This window comes from Aquarana catesbeiana, linkage group LG01, assembly GCF_042186555.1.
Source record: "Aquarana catesbeiana isolate 2022-GZ linkage group LG01, ASM4218655v1, whole genome shotgun sequence".
In the NCBI taxonomy this organism is placed as follows: domain Eukaryota; kingdom Metazoa; phylum Chordata; class Amphibia; order Anura; family Ranidae; genus Aquarana; species Aquarana catesbeiana.
The window spans coordinates 515,978,159-515,995,060 of record NC_133324.1 but is presented as its reverse complement, the minus strand read 5'-3'; the positions used below and the strand labels follow the sequence as shown (position 1 = coordinate 515,995,060).

Below are 16,902 nucleotides of genomic sequence, written 5' to 3'. Positions count from 1 at the left end.
TAAATAAAGATGACAATTTTGTAGAAAATATTTGTAGGTTTATTTGAGTGAGAAAGTGGCACAGGTACATAAGGGAAAAGAAATGATGAATTACCCAAGACTTCAAATGAACAATAATCTTAACAAATTTCTGAATAACTCAGTGGTTACAGTTACAATATACTTCCTCTCCATATATTTCCATGCATACACAAAAAGCCACCATCCTTACATCACCAAGGTCTGGTGAAATTCCCTAACGAACATTGCCAAGTTTCCTTTAAAAGCCGATCGTTATTCTTGTTTCTGGTGAGTCGTACATTTACTATCAAGCCATGAACTATTTGATGCTGCTGGCCACAACATTATGCCTTCTGAACCTCTCAGGTAACACATACTTCTTATATAAACTAAGTTTTTGTAAATTGAGTTTTAGGCATAATATATTGGATATTTAGCTGTGTTTCATAGTTTAAGCTTAATAGGTACCATGGACTTGTTTTACACGTGAAGGGAATAATATCTTTTAACTAAACGTATTTTCCTTCAAAAGGTTTCATGTGCTTGACTGAATATAAAGATCTGATCATGTAAATCAATGGTTCTCAACCTTTTCTATACCTCACACTCCTAGGAAAAATTTGATTAATGTTTGTACCCCCTTCAAATGTAATATCAAATTTGAGGATTAAGAAGTCTAATTTAGAATTTTTTAACCACGATTTGAACCACATACAATACTACAGGTGAACAAATAATAAGTTCCAAATTGTAGTGATATGGGTTCATGATCCCTTCTTCTGAAATCTTAAGGTCTCCAACAGCATAAAACAAATCCTCAAATTGTATGAGTGAAACAATATACATTTATGAATTTTTGAGTGAAACAATGTACAATATTTATGTCAGATGTTGTGTTATATAATGATTTTTAAAAGAAATACTCTGACAATCAATTATTTACTTTATGTATATGTTCGGTTATTCTCTCCTTTTAATTAAACAACAAGACTACTATCTACAGCACAACATAGCCAGCTACTACCATAAAGCACACTGGTAGATGGCTGAGTGATGACAGATGACTGGTCACTAAGGGACATAAGCAGTCTCTCTGTTGCACCCCCTGAAGTTCCACCTTGCACCCCAGGGTGGGAATCTCTTTTATAGATTAACCATCTCTAGAATGATTGGCTCTCTGAAGAAGCACAAATATCATTGTTTTACATAAGGTCTACAAGTGCTTGGCAGCAATGAAAATGCTCTGAATAAGCTACAGGCTACATGAATGTTGTTTGTGTATACTGTACAATGACATTGAAAGAAACACCCATGGGAAATATCATAGGCAGAGTGTGCAGAAAGTGGCAGCTGAAAATCAAAGAGGGGCATGTATCAATTTTGTCACAAAGCCAGTCAATAGGAACCAGGAGCCATGAGAGAGATTTTGAGACAGATTCATTAAAATATAGTAGCTTCATTCATAAATTCCTCCTTTAGCAGCTCTTCCCCCAGCTGCTCTAAATTAGAACTGGGAAGTAATAAAACCTTCTACCAACTAAACTTAAAGTGTTTGTAAATCTCAGACATGAAATATGAACAATGCATATCCTTGTATAGTGTGTACTTGTCTCAGTTAAGAGCACTAAGCATCATTTCTGTCTGCTGCTTTTTTCCCCTGCTATCTGCATGAGTCACTTCTGACAAGTTTTCCTGACACCAAGAGAAAAGAGGTGACAGGAGAAGAATCTCCAGATGATTGATAGCCTCAGCTCTGTTCTTGTGTGCTGTGCAGAGGGGGGGTGTCCCTTCCCTCCAATCAGATCTCAGACCTATCCTCACTACTGAGCGCTGCAGAATGTAATTTCAGCTTTCCACCCCCTATTTTCTGACAGCTCAGACAAGCTTTATAAATTCTGCAATTTGAACAGATGTAGAGAAGAGAAGACTGCAGATAAACAGGTACAATGTATATAGGAGGATTTGTTTCTCTGTGTATCACCAGAGGCAAGCCACTTCACTGAGTACAGGCAGTCCCCAGGTTACAAACAAGATAGGGACTGTAGGTTTGTTCTTAAGTTGAATCTGTTTGTAAGAAGGAACAGGTCCATTTTTTAAGTGTAGCTCCAGCCAAAAAATCTATTTTTAAGCTTTTTGGATATCATAGGGAAGGGTCAACACCACTGTGACATTTGTTTTGCTGTCTGTGCCCCTGTTCAGAAGATTTCACCTCACTTTCTGTCCCAATGACAATTGGATTTTGAAAAATTTGGGCTGTTAGGGAAACATGGATTGGTGATAAAACATCTGTGGAGGTACCTTTTTCCCATATTAACTCTTACAGGAGAGAATTTCCCTTCCTACGAGTAGATTTCCTCTCACTTCCTGTTGTCTCCCTCCGTTTGTAAGTAGGAGTTGTTTGTAAGTCGGATGTTTGTAAGTAGGGGACTGCCTGTATATGTAAGGGGTTATAAACACTTTAAGGCAGAACTAAATTCTCTCAAACGACATTAACTATTTTTAATCCTTATGCCCCGTACACACGGTCGGATTCTCTAACGGAAAATGTTCGATGGGAGCCTTTTGTCGGAAATTCCGACCGTGTGTAGGCTCCATCGGACATTTTCCATCGGAATTTCCGTCACACAAAATTTGAGATCTGGATCTCAAATTTCCCGACAACAAAATCCGTTGTCGGAAATTCCGATCGTGTGCACACAATTCCGACACACAAAGTTCCACACATACTCGGAATCAAGCAGAAGAGCCGCACTGGCTATTGAACTGTACACGGCATTATACTGCAAACATTTATTAATGGATAGGAGGTTATATTATATTTACTTTTGTTAAACTTTTTTTTTACATTTCTTTACTTGCTTCCTGGTTTCTGGCCTAGCCCAAAATGATGTCTTACATCCCAGGAGTCTTCATGGGCATTTATTTTTTTTTCTGAAGGAGGAAAAGAGGGTTTTTTTCAGCTAAGCACACATAGGCAGAGGGATTCCAGGAAATAAATACTACATGAATCATTTGCCCTTACTCGCGATAACCACAGTGATTTTCAAAGTGATTTCTCAGCAAAATAAAGCCCATACTTGATATGGATAGATATAGATCTATAGATATGGATGGATGGATGAGTTTGCTTTGAATATTAAAAATAAATTAAATAGCATTTACAGTTTGTGGTGCTCAGATACAGTTTCGTTTTGCTTGAATTCTTTTTGAGTTCCCGAGTGAAAATCAGTCTTATCTCCAGGAATAAACATGTTGCAGAACTGTACAAAACTGTCTCAGTTGGCTTCCAATCTCAAATGCACATAGAAACTGCTGCATACACTTTGTTTATTGAGAGGTAGCTTCATTTTGCTGCTAATTTGCTTGATGCATGTCCGTCAAAGAGTTATACTGTGAACAGCATTATCAGTCCTACAGCACTTTCCCTATATGGGTCTGTGTGCACAATGGGAATGAAAACAAAACAATACCTGTTTTTAGAGTGAATATGGCCTGCAGTATTTTGTTCAGAAAAAGAAAACCTATAATCTAAGCTCCCTTTCACAGGGGCGTCATCTGCAGAACCAGATTTGTGTCACATTTGTGACATCCATGCCTGTTCAGTTTTTTTCCTTCTTTTAAAACCACTTATGTTGGATCTATGAATGGCTGGATGTCAACGGACATGCATCTGTTTATATTAGACTATCTATGATTCAACATTTGTTTAGGACTTGAAAAGTGGAAAAAGATGCAGACCTCCATTTATTTCTGGACCTGGATGGATTCAGAAGTAGTCAGATGTAAATGAATGCACGTACATTTTTCTCTACCTCCCCATAGATTTCCATGAAATTTCCAATTAGGTGCACCTAAAAACTGACAGGCCAACCTGATCGTACCACCCATGTAAAAGGGACCTAAATATTATAGTGAACAAAAATGACATAAGCTTTTAAGATTTTTCAGAAGAGGAACCAACATACAGTGTCTCACAAAAGTGAGTACACCCCTCACATTTTTGTAAATATTTTATTATATCTTTTCATGAGACAACACTGAAGAAATGACACTGCTACAATGTAAAGTAGTGAGTGTACAGCTTGTATAACAGTGTAAATTTGCTGTCCCCTCAAAATAACTCAACACACAGCCATTAATGTCTAAACCGCTGGCAACAAAAGTGAGTACACCCCTAAGTGAAAATGTCCAAATTGGGCCAAAAGTGTCAATATTTTATGTGGCCACCATTATTTTCCAGCACTGCCATAACCCTCTTGGGCATGGAGTTCACCAGAGCTTCACTGGAGTCCTCTTCCACTCCTCCATGACGACATCACGGAGCTGGTGGATGTTAGAGACATTCCGCTCCTCCACCCCCATCTGTGGGATGCCCTACAGATGCTCAATAGGGTTTAGGTCTGGAGACATGCTTGGCCAGTCCATCACCTTTACCCTCAGCTTGTTTAGTAAGGCAATGGTCATCTTGGAGGTATGTTTGGGGTCGTTATCATGTTGGAATACTCCCCTGCGGCCCAGTCTCCGGAGGGAGGGGATCAGAATGTCACAGTACATGTTGGCATTCATGGATCCCTCAATGAACTGTAGCTCCCCAGTTCCGGCAGCACTCATGCAGCCCCAGACCATGACACTCCCACCACCATGCTTGACTGTAGGCAAGACGCACTTGTCCTTGTACTCCTCATCTGGTTGCCGCCACACACGCTAGACACCATCTGAACCAAATTAGCTTATCTTGGTCTCATTAGATCACGGGACATGGTTCCAGTAATCCATGTCCTTAGTCTGCTTGTATTCAGCAAACTGTTTGCAGGCTTCCTTGTGCATCATCTTTAGGAGTGGCTTCCTTCTGGGACAACAGCCATGCAGACCAATTTGATGCAGTGTGCGGCGTATGGTCTGAGCACTGACAGGCTGACCTATCCACCCCTTCAACCTCTACAGCAATGCTCGCAGCAATCATACGTCTATTTCCCAAAGACAACTTCTGCATATGACGCTGAGCACATGCACTCAGCTGCTTTGGTCGACCATGGCGAGAACTGTTCTGAGTGGAACCTGTCCTATTAAACTGCTGTATGGTCTTGGCCACCTTGCTGCAGCCCAGTTTGAGGGTTTTGGCAATCTTCTTATAGCCTAGGCCATCTTTATGTAGAGCAACAAATCTTTTTGTCAGATCCTCAGAGAGTTCTTTGCCATGAGGTGCCATGTTGAACTTCCAGTGACCTGTATGAGAGAGTGAGAGTGATAACACCAAATTTAACACACCTGTTTCCCAGTCACACCTCAGACCTTGTAACACTAACGAGTCACATGACACTGGGGAGGGAAAATGGCTAATTGGGCCCAATTTGAAAATTTTCACTTAGGGGTGTACTCACTTTTGTTGCTAGCGGTTTAGACATTAATGGCTGTGTGTTGAGTTATTTTGAGGGGACAGCAAATTTACACTGTTATACAAGCTGTACACTCACTACTTTACATTGAAGCAAAGTGTAATTTCTTCAGTGTTGTCACATGAAAAGATATAATAAAATATTTACAAAAATGTGAGGGGTGTACTCACCTTTGTGAGATACTGAATATTTGTGGTTTTCCAAGTGTTTGTGTTGAAGTGGGTCCGTAGCAGTTTCAATAACTATTTACACGCAGTAGCAATCCTTGTTGCACTCCTTTGAGACCTTGCCTGAAATTGAAAAAAATATATTGATCAGATAATAAATTATACTTCCATCTGTTCTGATTAATAATGATCTATTCAGCTGTCTACCTATTAAATCAGTAACAAAACGGAGTGATATAATGATTTCAGCGTATCTTATTTTAGGTTATGAGGGCCCAATGGAAGAAAAGCACATTGTACATGTTGTTATACTTTTTAAATATATTTACCTGTATTATTATGTTAAAACAGAAGCATATAGAATTGTAGGGGGGCGAGAGGCCAAAGCACATTCCAGGCCATACATGGTGTCTCTACAGATGAAGAGCCAAAGCTTCTGTGGAGGAGCCCTCATTGATCCCAAATGGGTTCTAACTGCAGCACACTGCATGGAAGACACGTAAGTGACCTGGGCTTTTTTTTTTGGATGCTGAAGTATTATGCAGTGATTGGCTGAAGCTGATCTATTAAAGGAATAGAGACTGTTTGCTAATCAAAGTGATTGTTCTCTGAGTTTATAGAATAAGGGGATGTTGTGTTCACCTCAACCATCCAATCAGGTGCTAGCAAAAATAATTTTCTTTCACTCACCTATGATTGAGTATTCAGAGTGAACAGAGCTTCACCATATTCACCAAACTTGGTAAACAGTAATATTTACCATGTTAAGTGAACAGCCTTTACTCCTTTAGTAAATCAACCCCAGTGAGATAAACACATTAAAAGCTAAATCCACCTAGTGCACATATATTTTTAGCAAAAATGACATTTATTACTTTATGCATAGGAGCCTGCAAAGCATTGCAACCATGATCAATGGGTGCAAAGCCAGGCTCCTACTTACTTACAGCTCTGGCAGGACCATCTTAATAGCATAAAGCACCCCTGGGCAAAGTAATGCACTGGGGCCCCTACCCCACTGATTCTCAAAAATTAAAGTATAAATATAATATAATATAAAAAAAAAACACATATCTAATAATGCTTTCAATAAAATAGATTTTAAACAGTAAGAAAACATGCCATATATCGAAGACTAATCAACACAAAGGGCACAGTACGGGGTGGAGGCAGGAGGGCACAGTACAGTTTCCCCTGCAAAGTTTCAAAGTGTAAAGAAGTGGGGGAAGATGTCATTCTAATTGCAGATCTAGCCCAGGGACAGGCTTATTCTGGGAAGCTGCCTAGGAAACGGCCTGAAAAATCCAGTACAAGTATGATGTAATGCAAGATTGTAATGGGGCCCCCATGCACCTGGGGCCCCTGGGCACGGTACAGACTTTCAGTTAGAGAACTGGAGAAAGAGTAAATGTGCAGTAATAACCACACTTGTATCTCTTTGAGAACTACAATCTGTAGGGTTGGAGATCACGCTGGACTGACTCAGTTGATCATGAGTCAATGGTTGGGTGATGGTAGTGGTAGGGTGGAAGAGTTCTCCTCCAATGCTTGTTGCCCCACTACAGTTTGAAGAAGATGGTGGGCCCTTTTTTTTTTGAGGGCGTGGGCTGCTGCCTGTGGGTACCACCTTAAAGGTTGTTTCCCATATGAACAGAGGGGGTAGGAGAGGAGGGAGCGCCCAGTAATCAATGAAATGGACAGAGAATATTTCAGAACATGGTTAGGCCAACACGTTTAGGGGGAAAAGACTCCCCCTTCTTCAGGGCGAACACAGCTATCATTGAGAAACTCCGATTCTGATATCACAAACCCACCATATGGGATTTTCTCTGCTCACTGTCTACAAACAGTAGCAGCCCTGAAGAAGGGGGAGCCTTTTCCCCTAAAACACATTGACCTAACCATGTTCTGAACTTTCATTAAACAATCACAAATTATACTCTCCATGCATTTCATTGATTATTGGGCGCTCCCTCCTCTCCTACCCCCTCTTTGAGAACTACAAGTCAGTCTGCTGTGGTAGTTTATTCATTTATAGGTCTCTGTGAAGGAATGATAGCTGAAGTGGTAGAGAAGCTTGGCACCATGTTACGTTTTACACCCTAAATATGGGTGTAAAATGTAACATGGTCTAAAAGGTGAAGTTAGCCTTTAACTCACATTCATTTCTATTCCCTAAAGGAGGTAACAATCTAATGTCTCTACACTCATTTGACTACAGAAGAAGCCCACAAAACTTTGTTAGAACATTTAAACTCCATGCAGAAAGTAGGTGGGTTTTAAACATACCTAGCTACTCTTTGAAATGAACCACTGTTGAATGATCAGCCACGGTTTGTTCATCCTATAATATAAAATAATATATTTTTTTTTTTTACCAGTTATTAAACCAAATAATGTTGTGAGGATGGAGCACTATTACATAGATGGAAACCCTCATAGAAAGACTTTTAGTTTGCTAACCTGTATCAAGCCTATATCTTTAATAAAACACTAGTTTTCACCTTTTTTTCATTATTTGTTGCATCTCAGTGATGCTGATCTTCACAGGTCCTTCCTCTGTACATTATACCTGGCTACTTGCTGGAACTGAGCAAGCAATGGTGGAATTTCTAACCAGTCACCAGATCATTAAGGGTGGAGTTAGACGTGCATTCAAATCTACCTTTCCCATGAAGCACGATCTGTGTTTGGATCTCATTTCAGAGGCAATTGACAGGCAGTGGTGAGGCGATGTGACACCTCCTCACCGCCTGTTTTAACCTAATTTTTGCTAACAAAATCACCACAACAGTGTTAATTGCATAAGTTGCAGGGCGCTTGCGGTGCTTCCCCATTTGCTTGAATGTGTTGCTTTCGGCAGGCTTGCCTCCTGCTAATTGCTACATGTCAAGTAAATTTTGCCTTGGCTGCAAAGTGAAGCATTGTGACTGTGGCATGTAAACATCCCTGTCCGCTGCCTATTGCAGCTTAAGTGGGACAGCAAAAACGTGGCTCAACCATGGATTTTTACCACCACCCAACCGCATGTCTGAATGAGGCCTAATAGATTCAGGCCCTTCTCCAGAATGACCTGCAATGTTTGTAAAGCAGAGTGCTGTGCAGGCGTATAAGTTGACTGTTGGGGGATGGCTGTACCCCCAATAGCAGCTATGCTTTTGAATTGCAGGATTTGCTGGCAGCTGGGGAGTGAGGTAAATAGAGAAGGAGAGTGATAGCCAGCTGGGTGTATTCCTGTCTGGTGGGTGTATGTAAAGTGGCCTGCAGCAGTGTGTGTGTACACGGGCTTGCACACAGGCTGGGACATGTCATTTTACTGTAGAACTACATTTCCCAATATTTGTACAGGAACTACTAGCTCCACAGGGGAGGTGGCAGCAGGACTGGAGTATGGAGCATGTCATTCTTATTGTCATTGCTGCCACTGTTTTTGTCACGTTTCCCATTTGTTATTCTCAAATTGCCATGATTTCCTGTTTGTTGTTTGCATATTGTCACTATTGAGCCTGGACCTATCATTTAAGTCCCTTCTACTTTTAAGTGTAATTTGACCATACCCACCATTCAGCCCTGCCCACCTATCAAACTACAATTAGCCATGTAAACATTCTCAGGAATTATAATTTTTTTTTAATTTCTTGAGTATTCTACAAGCACGTGTTGCATGGCTACTCTCAAGATGTGTTTCCTGATGGTAACAATACAGGACCATGTCTGGGTAATGTGTGTTGAAATGACTACTTGAAGTCTGTTATTCCTCAATTTCCTTTAACTTATCAAGCTATCCAGTAAAAGTGTCAGTTAGAGACAAACCATTTACAATTGACATGGGTGATTACAATTATCAGCTTTATTCATATATGTAAAAACCTTTATCCCAAAAGTAAAAAAAAAATTGTAATTTCTTAAAAAGTGTTAGATAGAGTTCAGCCTAAATTTGTTGATCAAGACCATCTAAATCTACTAGTGTATCTAATTCCGTGTACACACGGGCGGACTTTTCAACTGGACTGGTCCGACGATACGAATCCTTCGGACAATCCGACCATGTGTAGGCTTCATCGGACCTGCAGTGGACTTTTTCGGGCAAAAATCAGATGGACTTTAGATTTGAAACACGAGACTCAAGACCGGTCGAAAAATCTGCTCATCTGTATGCTAGTCCGACGGACGAAAACCGACGCTAGGGCAGCTATTGGCTACTGGCTATCAACTTCCTTATTTTAGTCCTGTCGTATGTCATCACGTACGAATCGGTCGTACTTTGGTGTGATCGTGTGTAGGCAAGTCCGTTCGTTCAAAAGTCCGTCAAAAGTCCGTCGTAAAGACCGTCGGACCTTTGATGCCGAAAAGTCCGCCCGTGTGTACATGGCATAACACTACTCATTCTCCAGATTGGCAATGCTGGTGTCCAAGGGTGTCTTCATTTCTTCTCCATCCAGAGTGGAGACAGGAAGTGTGTTAGTGGCCGGATCACCAGATTAAAATAAAGGAAATAAAGCCCAAAAAAAGATAAATAATGCAGCCACCATGTTTAAGGATTGGTAAGCTTTAAAATAATTTATAACAAAATATAAAAATAACAATTTTTTTTGAGGGTTTAATACTGCTCTAAATCTTTTCTGGGTTTACATACTTTAATGTAAAGATAGTCCCATGCAAGTTAGCAGATTTAGGATGGCCTTTCTGATCATCAGCTGTCCATTTCTTTGCCTTTTTTCAGGGCTTGTTCACACAGTCCAGGGGCATTTTTATTCTGCATTAAAAACACATGGACAATGTTTAACATGGATTTCAAGGGCCCTAGTTCACGCCAGTGCAGTGCGTTTCAGTGCAGTCAACAAAAGTAGAACATGTTACATTTTTTCTGTATGGAACACCACAAAATGCATCAAAAAGGCACCTGAATGCACATGTCTTCAATTGAGATGAAGAACAAAAAGAGGGGGAAAATGCACAGCAACCCATCAAAAATGCACATGCAAAAACGCATCTGGAACACAGAAATAGCGGTGTGAACCAGGACAGTGCAGTACTATTCTCATTTCCCAGATCTTGATACATTTTCTAGATCTAATACCATCCTGCTCACACTTCAAAGCTAGAACTCGGTTCTATAAACGTTAAAAATAATGCATCCATTATTTTGGTGCCACGAGCCCTCAACTGGATTCTCCATGGGAATAAATGGGAAAAGAATTTCTGGATGTAGAGCCGGAAAGCTTAGCTGAGCCATGGCCATGTCATAGTACCAGAGGTGATAGCTGATCTGCTGAGGATCACATTTTTTTCCATCCCCTCCCCCAAACCTTAGAAAATCTAGGGTAGAGTTTCATGTTAAAGTATACAGTATAAAAGTCAAATTTATTAGAGTGAGAAGTGCTTAGAGCCTTTGGGTTTTTTACGGTTGTCCTTGTCCCCACTAGGAAAATTCTCCCTCTCTATTGGTCCTGGTGACCATTTCAGCAGGAAAAATCAGAATCTAAATTTTAACAGTTGTCAATGGAACAGGAACATCTTCCAATGGAAATATATGTTCTGATGACAACTGTCTCACTTTGGAGAGATTCCTGTTAGGAAAAATCTCCCCAATGGGGCACAAACAGACAACAAAAACCTCGGGGCCAGATTAACTATTCTCTACCCTGTCAAAAAAATATCTGGCTTTAGATGCACTTTAAAATAAAACATATTTTAATATTTGAAGCTCGAAAACATTATAGTTTTGAATTTACCATTCATATCATGTTACAGCAGCAATAACAAGAAATAGAGGTAAAACACTTTTTCTGTTACAGACCTGTGGACATGGTACGGGTTGTTCTCGGAGCTCATAACCTGAATCAACCAGATGACTTTGTTCAGGTATCACCTGTCCAAGAATCATTCCAGCACCCAGGATATAACCCAAACACCTTACAGAATGACCTTCAGTTGCTAAAGGTAAGCTCTCTTCTTTCAACCATACGGCAATTAAAAATGTGATGGTCTATTTTGCAAATTGCCACTTGACCAATAATATAAGGAATTGTATATCTTCTGTTTGATGTCCTATAGCAGGAGCAGTAAATGGCACTTCATCTAAAAAAAATAATGAAACTGTTTCTATGCAAGGCTTAGACCAATCAAGGAGTTGCTCATTTTTTTCTGCATATTGCAAAATATGCAAAGATAATTCATCTTATTCTGGTTGGAAGAGCTGTGTACATCATAGCATTCCTTAGGAGGCTTTATTCAGTTGCCATCTGCTGGCAATGCTAAATTGCTGGCAAGGTGAAACCGCCAAGAAAGCTGTGACCAAACATACAACGGGCAGGTGGGCAACTCTCATGACGTTAACTTCTCTTGGGAGTAGAGGTGGCATGCCTCTGCGTAGCCTTTTCTAGAGTTCAGGCTCCACCCAGTCACCTCGTGCCATCGTAGCCACACCGACTCCCTAGTTAGGATGACGCCCCACTTAGATGCCAAGCATCCAGCAGTCAAGGCTCCCTTTCCTTAGGATAGGAAGAGTGAGGGGCCTTCGTGGTTGTTGCATGTACAATTGATTGGTTTGATGGAAACAAGCCAAGCCAGCACCTGAGATATGACTGTGAAGTGTGGAACCTAATCTCACGTGGAGCAGCATGTAAAAAATGTGACATTGAATATTGTTAGATAACTGTCTTAAAAACTACTTTTATATATTTTTTTTCTTTATAATATTAAATTTGCCATTTATTATTTTCAGCTGAACACATCGGCCAATATTACTCCCTATGTAAAAACCATTAAGCTTCCTTGTGCTGACACAGATGTGCTTCCCGGGACCTCTTGCTCTGTTGCTGGCTGGGGATATGTGTCAGATTTTGGGACTTTACCCAGGGCTCTGATGGAAACAGATGTAAATGTGATCACACTTGCGGCCTGTAATGTGTCTTGGAAACAGAGCATCTTCGACACCATGATCTGTACCGCAAGCCAAGGGCTGCACATCAAGGGTTTCTGTTCTGTAAGTAAGAAGCTGATCTTTACTGACACATAGTACAATTCTGTCAAGTTGCTAATTTATGCCTGTGTATGGTTTATGTTTATAGGGCGACTCTGGAGGACCCCTTATTTGTGAGGATCATGTTGAAGGAGTGGTTTCTTTCTCCGGATTCCGCTGTGGCAGTCCTATCACACCTGATGTTTACACTCGCGTTTCATCATTTATGTCTTGGATTAAATCAGTAATAAACAGATCCTGAGAGAAAACACATTCAATATTTTTGATTTACACAGATCTATAATATGAATATTCGGTGCTTTAATTCATAGCAACTGCCAGGCAATTTTTATAGACAGCATTAATTAACTGGTATGTTGGCTTTAGTCGCTTGCATTAAGAAAAATTAGGCAACTGCTGTTCAGTAAATGTGCTGATTATATTAAATAAAAAGACAATTGTTTAAGAGAAATGTTGACTCTGTTGTTTTCTAATATGCAATGCATAAAAACCAGCGGGGTTGTATTAAAGGGGGGCTTATCGATTTTAAAAGGTTTTTATTTTTTTTTATTAAAGCATAACTTTACCCATAACAACTTGATTAAAAAAAAAAAAGTTCTTTAGCAAGGAAATTCTACATTTATAATTATGCTACTAAAATAAGCGTTTTTGTAAATTGCCGCCAGCATTGCTCCTATTTATTTTTGCCAGAGGCTTTTATTCTTTCGAAGCCCAAAGCCCCTGACCAGCAGTAAATCTTTAGGCTGTCAGCAGATTGGCATTTAGTTGCTCTGATTTTCAGCACAGTGGATTTACGGGGAACCCCCATGCCAAAAAAACAGCGTGGGGTCCCCCCAAAATCCATACCAGACCCTTATCCGAGCACCAGCCTGGCCGGTCAGGAAAGGGGGTGGGGATGAGCGAGCGCCCCCCCTCCTGATCCGTACCAGGCCGCATGCCCTCAACATGGGGGGTGGGTGCTTTGGGGCAGGGGAGGCCCTGCGCCCCCCCACCCGAAAGCACCTTGTCCCCATGTTGATGAGGACAAGGGCCCCTTTCCGACAACCCTGGCCGTTGGTTGTCGGGGTCTGCGGGCGGGGGGCTTATCGGTTTTAAAAGTTTTTAATTTTTTTTATTAAAGCAGAACTTTACCCATAACAACTTGATAAAAAAAATGTTCTTTAGCAAGGAAATTCTACATTTATAATTATGCTACTAAAATAAGCGTTTCTGTAAATTGCCCCCAGCATTGCTCCTATTTATTTTTGCCAGAGGCTTCTATTCTTTCGAAGCCCAAAGCCCCTGAGCAGCAGTAAATCTTTAGGCTGTCAGCAGATTGGCATTTAGTGGTTCTGATTTTTGGCACAGTGGATGTTAAGGGGAACTCCCACGCCGAAAAACGGTCTTTTTTTATTTATAGCACAAAAAAATTAAAAACCCACTAGTGATTAAATACCACCAAAAGAAAGCTCTATTTGTGTGAAAAAAGGGACGCAAATTTCATATGGGTACAGTGTGGCATGACTGAGTAATTGTCATTTAAATTGTGAGAGCGCTAAAAGCTGAAAATTTGTCTGGACAGGAAGGGGGCGTAAGTGCCCTGTATTGAGGTGGTTAAAGTGGTTGTAAAGGCAGATGGTTTATTTTATTCATTCACTCTATGCATGAAGGTAAAAAAATGTTCTGTGTGCAGCAGCCCCCCCAATACTTACCTGAGCCCCCTCTCAATCCAGCGATGTCCAGGAGAGCCTTGCCTCTCTGGGGACTTGCACCCCTGATTGGCTTTTGGCAGCAGCTGGGATGTTATTGGCTCCTGCTGCTGTCAATCACAGCCAGTGAGCTAATCAGGAGACAGAGGGGATGGGGCAGGGCCGCGCCAGGGCTCCGTGTCTGAAAGGACACACAGAGCCATGGCTTGGGAGTGCGCCTGCTTGGGTGCCCCAGCTGCTTGCTGTGGGGGCACCCGACAGGAGGGAGGAGCCAGGAGTGCCAGCGTGGGACCTGAGAAGAGGAGGATCCGGGCTGCTCTGTGCAAAACCATTGCACAGAGCAAGTAGGTATAACATATTTGCTATTTAAAAAAAACAAGGCTTTAATATCACTTTAAGGCTGGCCTCAAGACTCATTTACACCGTTTACGTCGGGCTGCGTTGAGCATCCTTGCCCAGGGAAAATTCCAATGCAAAAATAAGACAAGTAAACAGAGCAAAGCACCGGGATCAGCATTTGAGCACTATGTCCTGCCAGCGCACACCCTTATATTTATGTGTTGTGGTAATGAGCAGTAGAAGTAGAAGAAGAGCTTATGCATCCTCACTCACCTCTAGCCAAACTTGCGCTCTTTTTTTACTCCAATGACTTGCAAGCTAGGTCATTCCCACACTGCTGTGAAAGGAATATATTCTAAATATATATGCATGTGCTAGAAGTGAAAAATATTAAACCAAATAATTAGAAATAAAAATGAATAAAGTTGCATCTGCTGTACACAAAGTGCTATACACTCGACAAATGAAATAAAAGGAATAAATTACAGCACTCACAGTAGTGCAAATAATGTATCAATGAATGCAGTGAAACCAATTCATTAGTAGGTGAATGTCCATATATTGGAGAATGATGTGCTCCAATTCATAAAGTGCAATCGTGCTCCAAAACTCCAAGTGCGCCACACTCCCTCCTGTGTCCCCCACTCACCGGATGGAATGGACCCCCAGCTTTTCAGACTAGGGGTCGTTCAGGCTTAGAGTGTTGGTCATGGATGGCAAATTCACATCAGGATACCAGGAAAATCTCCAATGCTCCTGACAATCGAATGTGGATCATAGTTTCGAAAACTACATAAAGGAAAGGGACTATAGTGAAGTACTGCTTGGTAAAGGTATTTATTGCGCAAATAAAAAAGGTACTTACAAAATGTAGGTTAAAACAAGCATGGGTTTAACAAAGGATTGCAATGGGAAGTGCCGCTGCTGGCGTGCATTCCACCGAAAACCGAAAGTGACGTTGTGTGGACTTGAAACCGGAAATCACATCAACACGTTTCGCCCTCCCACAGGGTGTCATCAAGGACCTCCTTGATGATGTTCTGTGGGAGGGCAAAACGCGGTCCTTGGTGGCGCTCTATGGGAGGCTGAAAGGCGTTGATGCAATTTGCGGTTTTAAGTTCAGAGGATGTCATGTCCGGTTGTCGGTGGAAATCACGCCAGCAGCGACGCTTCCTATCTGCAATCTCTTGCTGTTACATGCTTGTTTTTAACATCTATTTTGTAAGTACCCATTTTTATTTGTGAAATAAACACATAGGAGGTCCTTGATGACACCCTGTGGGAGGGCGAAACGCGTTGACGCAATTTCCGGTTTTAAGTCCACACAACGTCACTTCTGGTTTTCGGTGGAACGCACGCCAGCAGCGGCGCTTTGCTAAACCAATGCTTGTTTTAGCCTACATTTTTTAAGTACCTTTTTTATTTGCGCAATAAATACATTTACCAAGCAGTACTTCACTATAGTCCCCTTCTTTTATATCGTTTTGGGCACTATGATTCACGTTTGATTATCATGAGATCTTCCTGGTATCCTGATGTGAATTTGCCATCCCTGGCCTACACTCTAAGCCTGAACAACCCCTAGACTGAAAAGCTGGGCGTCCATTCCATCCGGTGAGTGGGGACACAGGAGGGAGTGTGGCGCACTTCGAGTTATGGAGCATGATCGCACTTTATAAATTGGAGCACATCATTCACCAATATATAGACATTCACCTACTTATGAATTGGTTTCACTGTATTCATTGATACATTATTTGCACTACTGTGAGCGCTGTAATTTATTCATTTTATTTCATTCCCACACTGCTGCCTGCCTCTATTTATGTGAGCTGAAGAGCAAAAATGACCCGGTATTCCAGTGCACAAGTAGAATGGCTAGCATGCACCTGCACTGCAGAGCACCACATCACGTTTTTCAGTAATCAGTATTATAAGGCAGGGAAAGGAATCAACAATTACAAAAAGTACCTACTAACTTATGTATTCCTATATATGCATATACAGGTTCATTGTATATTCAATATTGTTTATCATAAGTGTCCGAGTTGGGTTCTTTTTTTTTTTTTTGGTATAAGAGGAATATAAACACAAGAAGCAGATGTATGAGAGCACCAGGTGTCACTACCAACATGCAGGTTGTGTATATGATGTGTCTATCTTTACTATATACGCTATGATAGCCCTAAGCTATTGTAATGCAGCATCTGCAGAAACAAACTAGTTAGAAAGAAGGCATTTTACATATTTGCAGAGGACTTGCCACACATGAAGCCTGCCTCTCACACTGCAATGTGAGGTCTGATCCATAAACTCTGCAACTCAAT

The 16,902-nt window shown here is 41.0% G+C and overlaps 1 protein-coding gene across 1 annotated transcript; it reads left to right on the top strand.

The window, feature by feature from the left end:
- The first annotated feature begins 220 nt into the window (after positions 1 to 220).
- On the top strand, positions 221 to 12,999 carry PRSS57 (serine protease 57). The gene is made up of 5 exons (XM_073594044.1): positions 221 to 366; positions 5,915 to 6,062; positions 11,362 to 11,506; positions 12,291 to 12,551; positions 12,637 to 12,999. The coding sequence occupies exons 1-5, from the start codon at positions 315 to 317 to the stop codon at positions 12,787 to 12,789; spliced, it is 759 nt and encodes a 252-aa protein (XP_073450145.1). The 5' UTR covers positions 221 to 314; the 3' UTR covers positions 12,790 to 12,999.
- Positions 13,000 to 16,902: the final 3,903 nt, after the last annotated feature.

Bases quoted from the DNA above. Each gene is read 5' to 3' on its own strand.
- PRSS57 (XM_073594044.1), top strand. From the start codon at position 315: ATGAACTATTTGATGCTGCTGGCCACAACATTATGCCTTCTGAACCTC. The intron at 6,063-11,361 runs GTAAGTGACCTG...TTTCTGTTACAG, and splicing joins GCACACTGCATGGAAGACAC to ACCTGTGGACATGGTACGGG. The intron at 12,552-12,636 runs GTAAGTAAGAAG...TTATGTTTATAG, and splicing joins ACATCAAGGGTTTCTGTTCT to GGCGACTCTGGAGGACCCCT.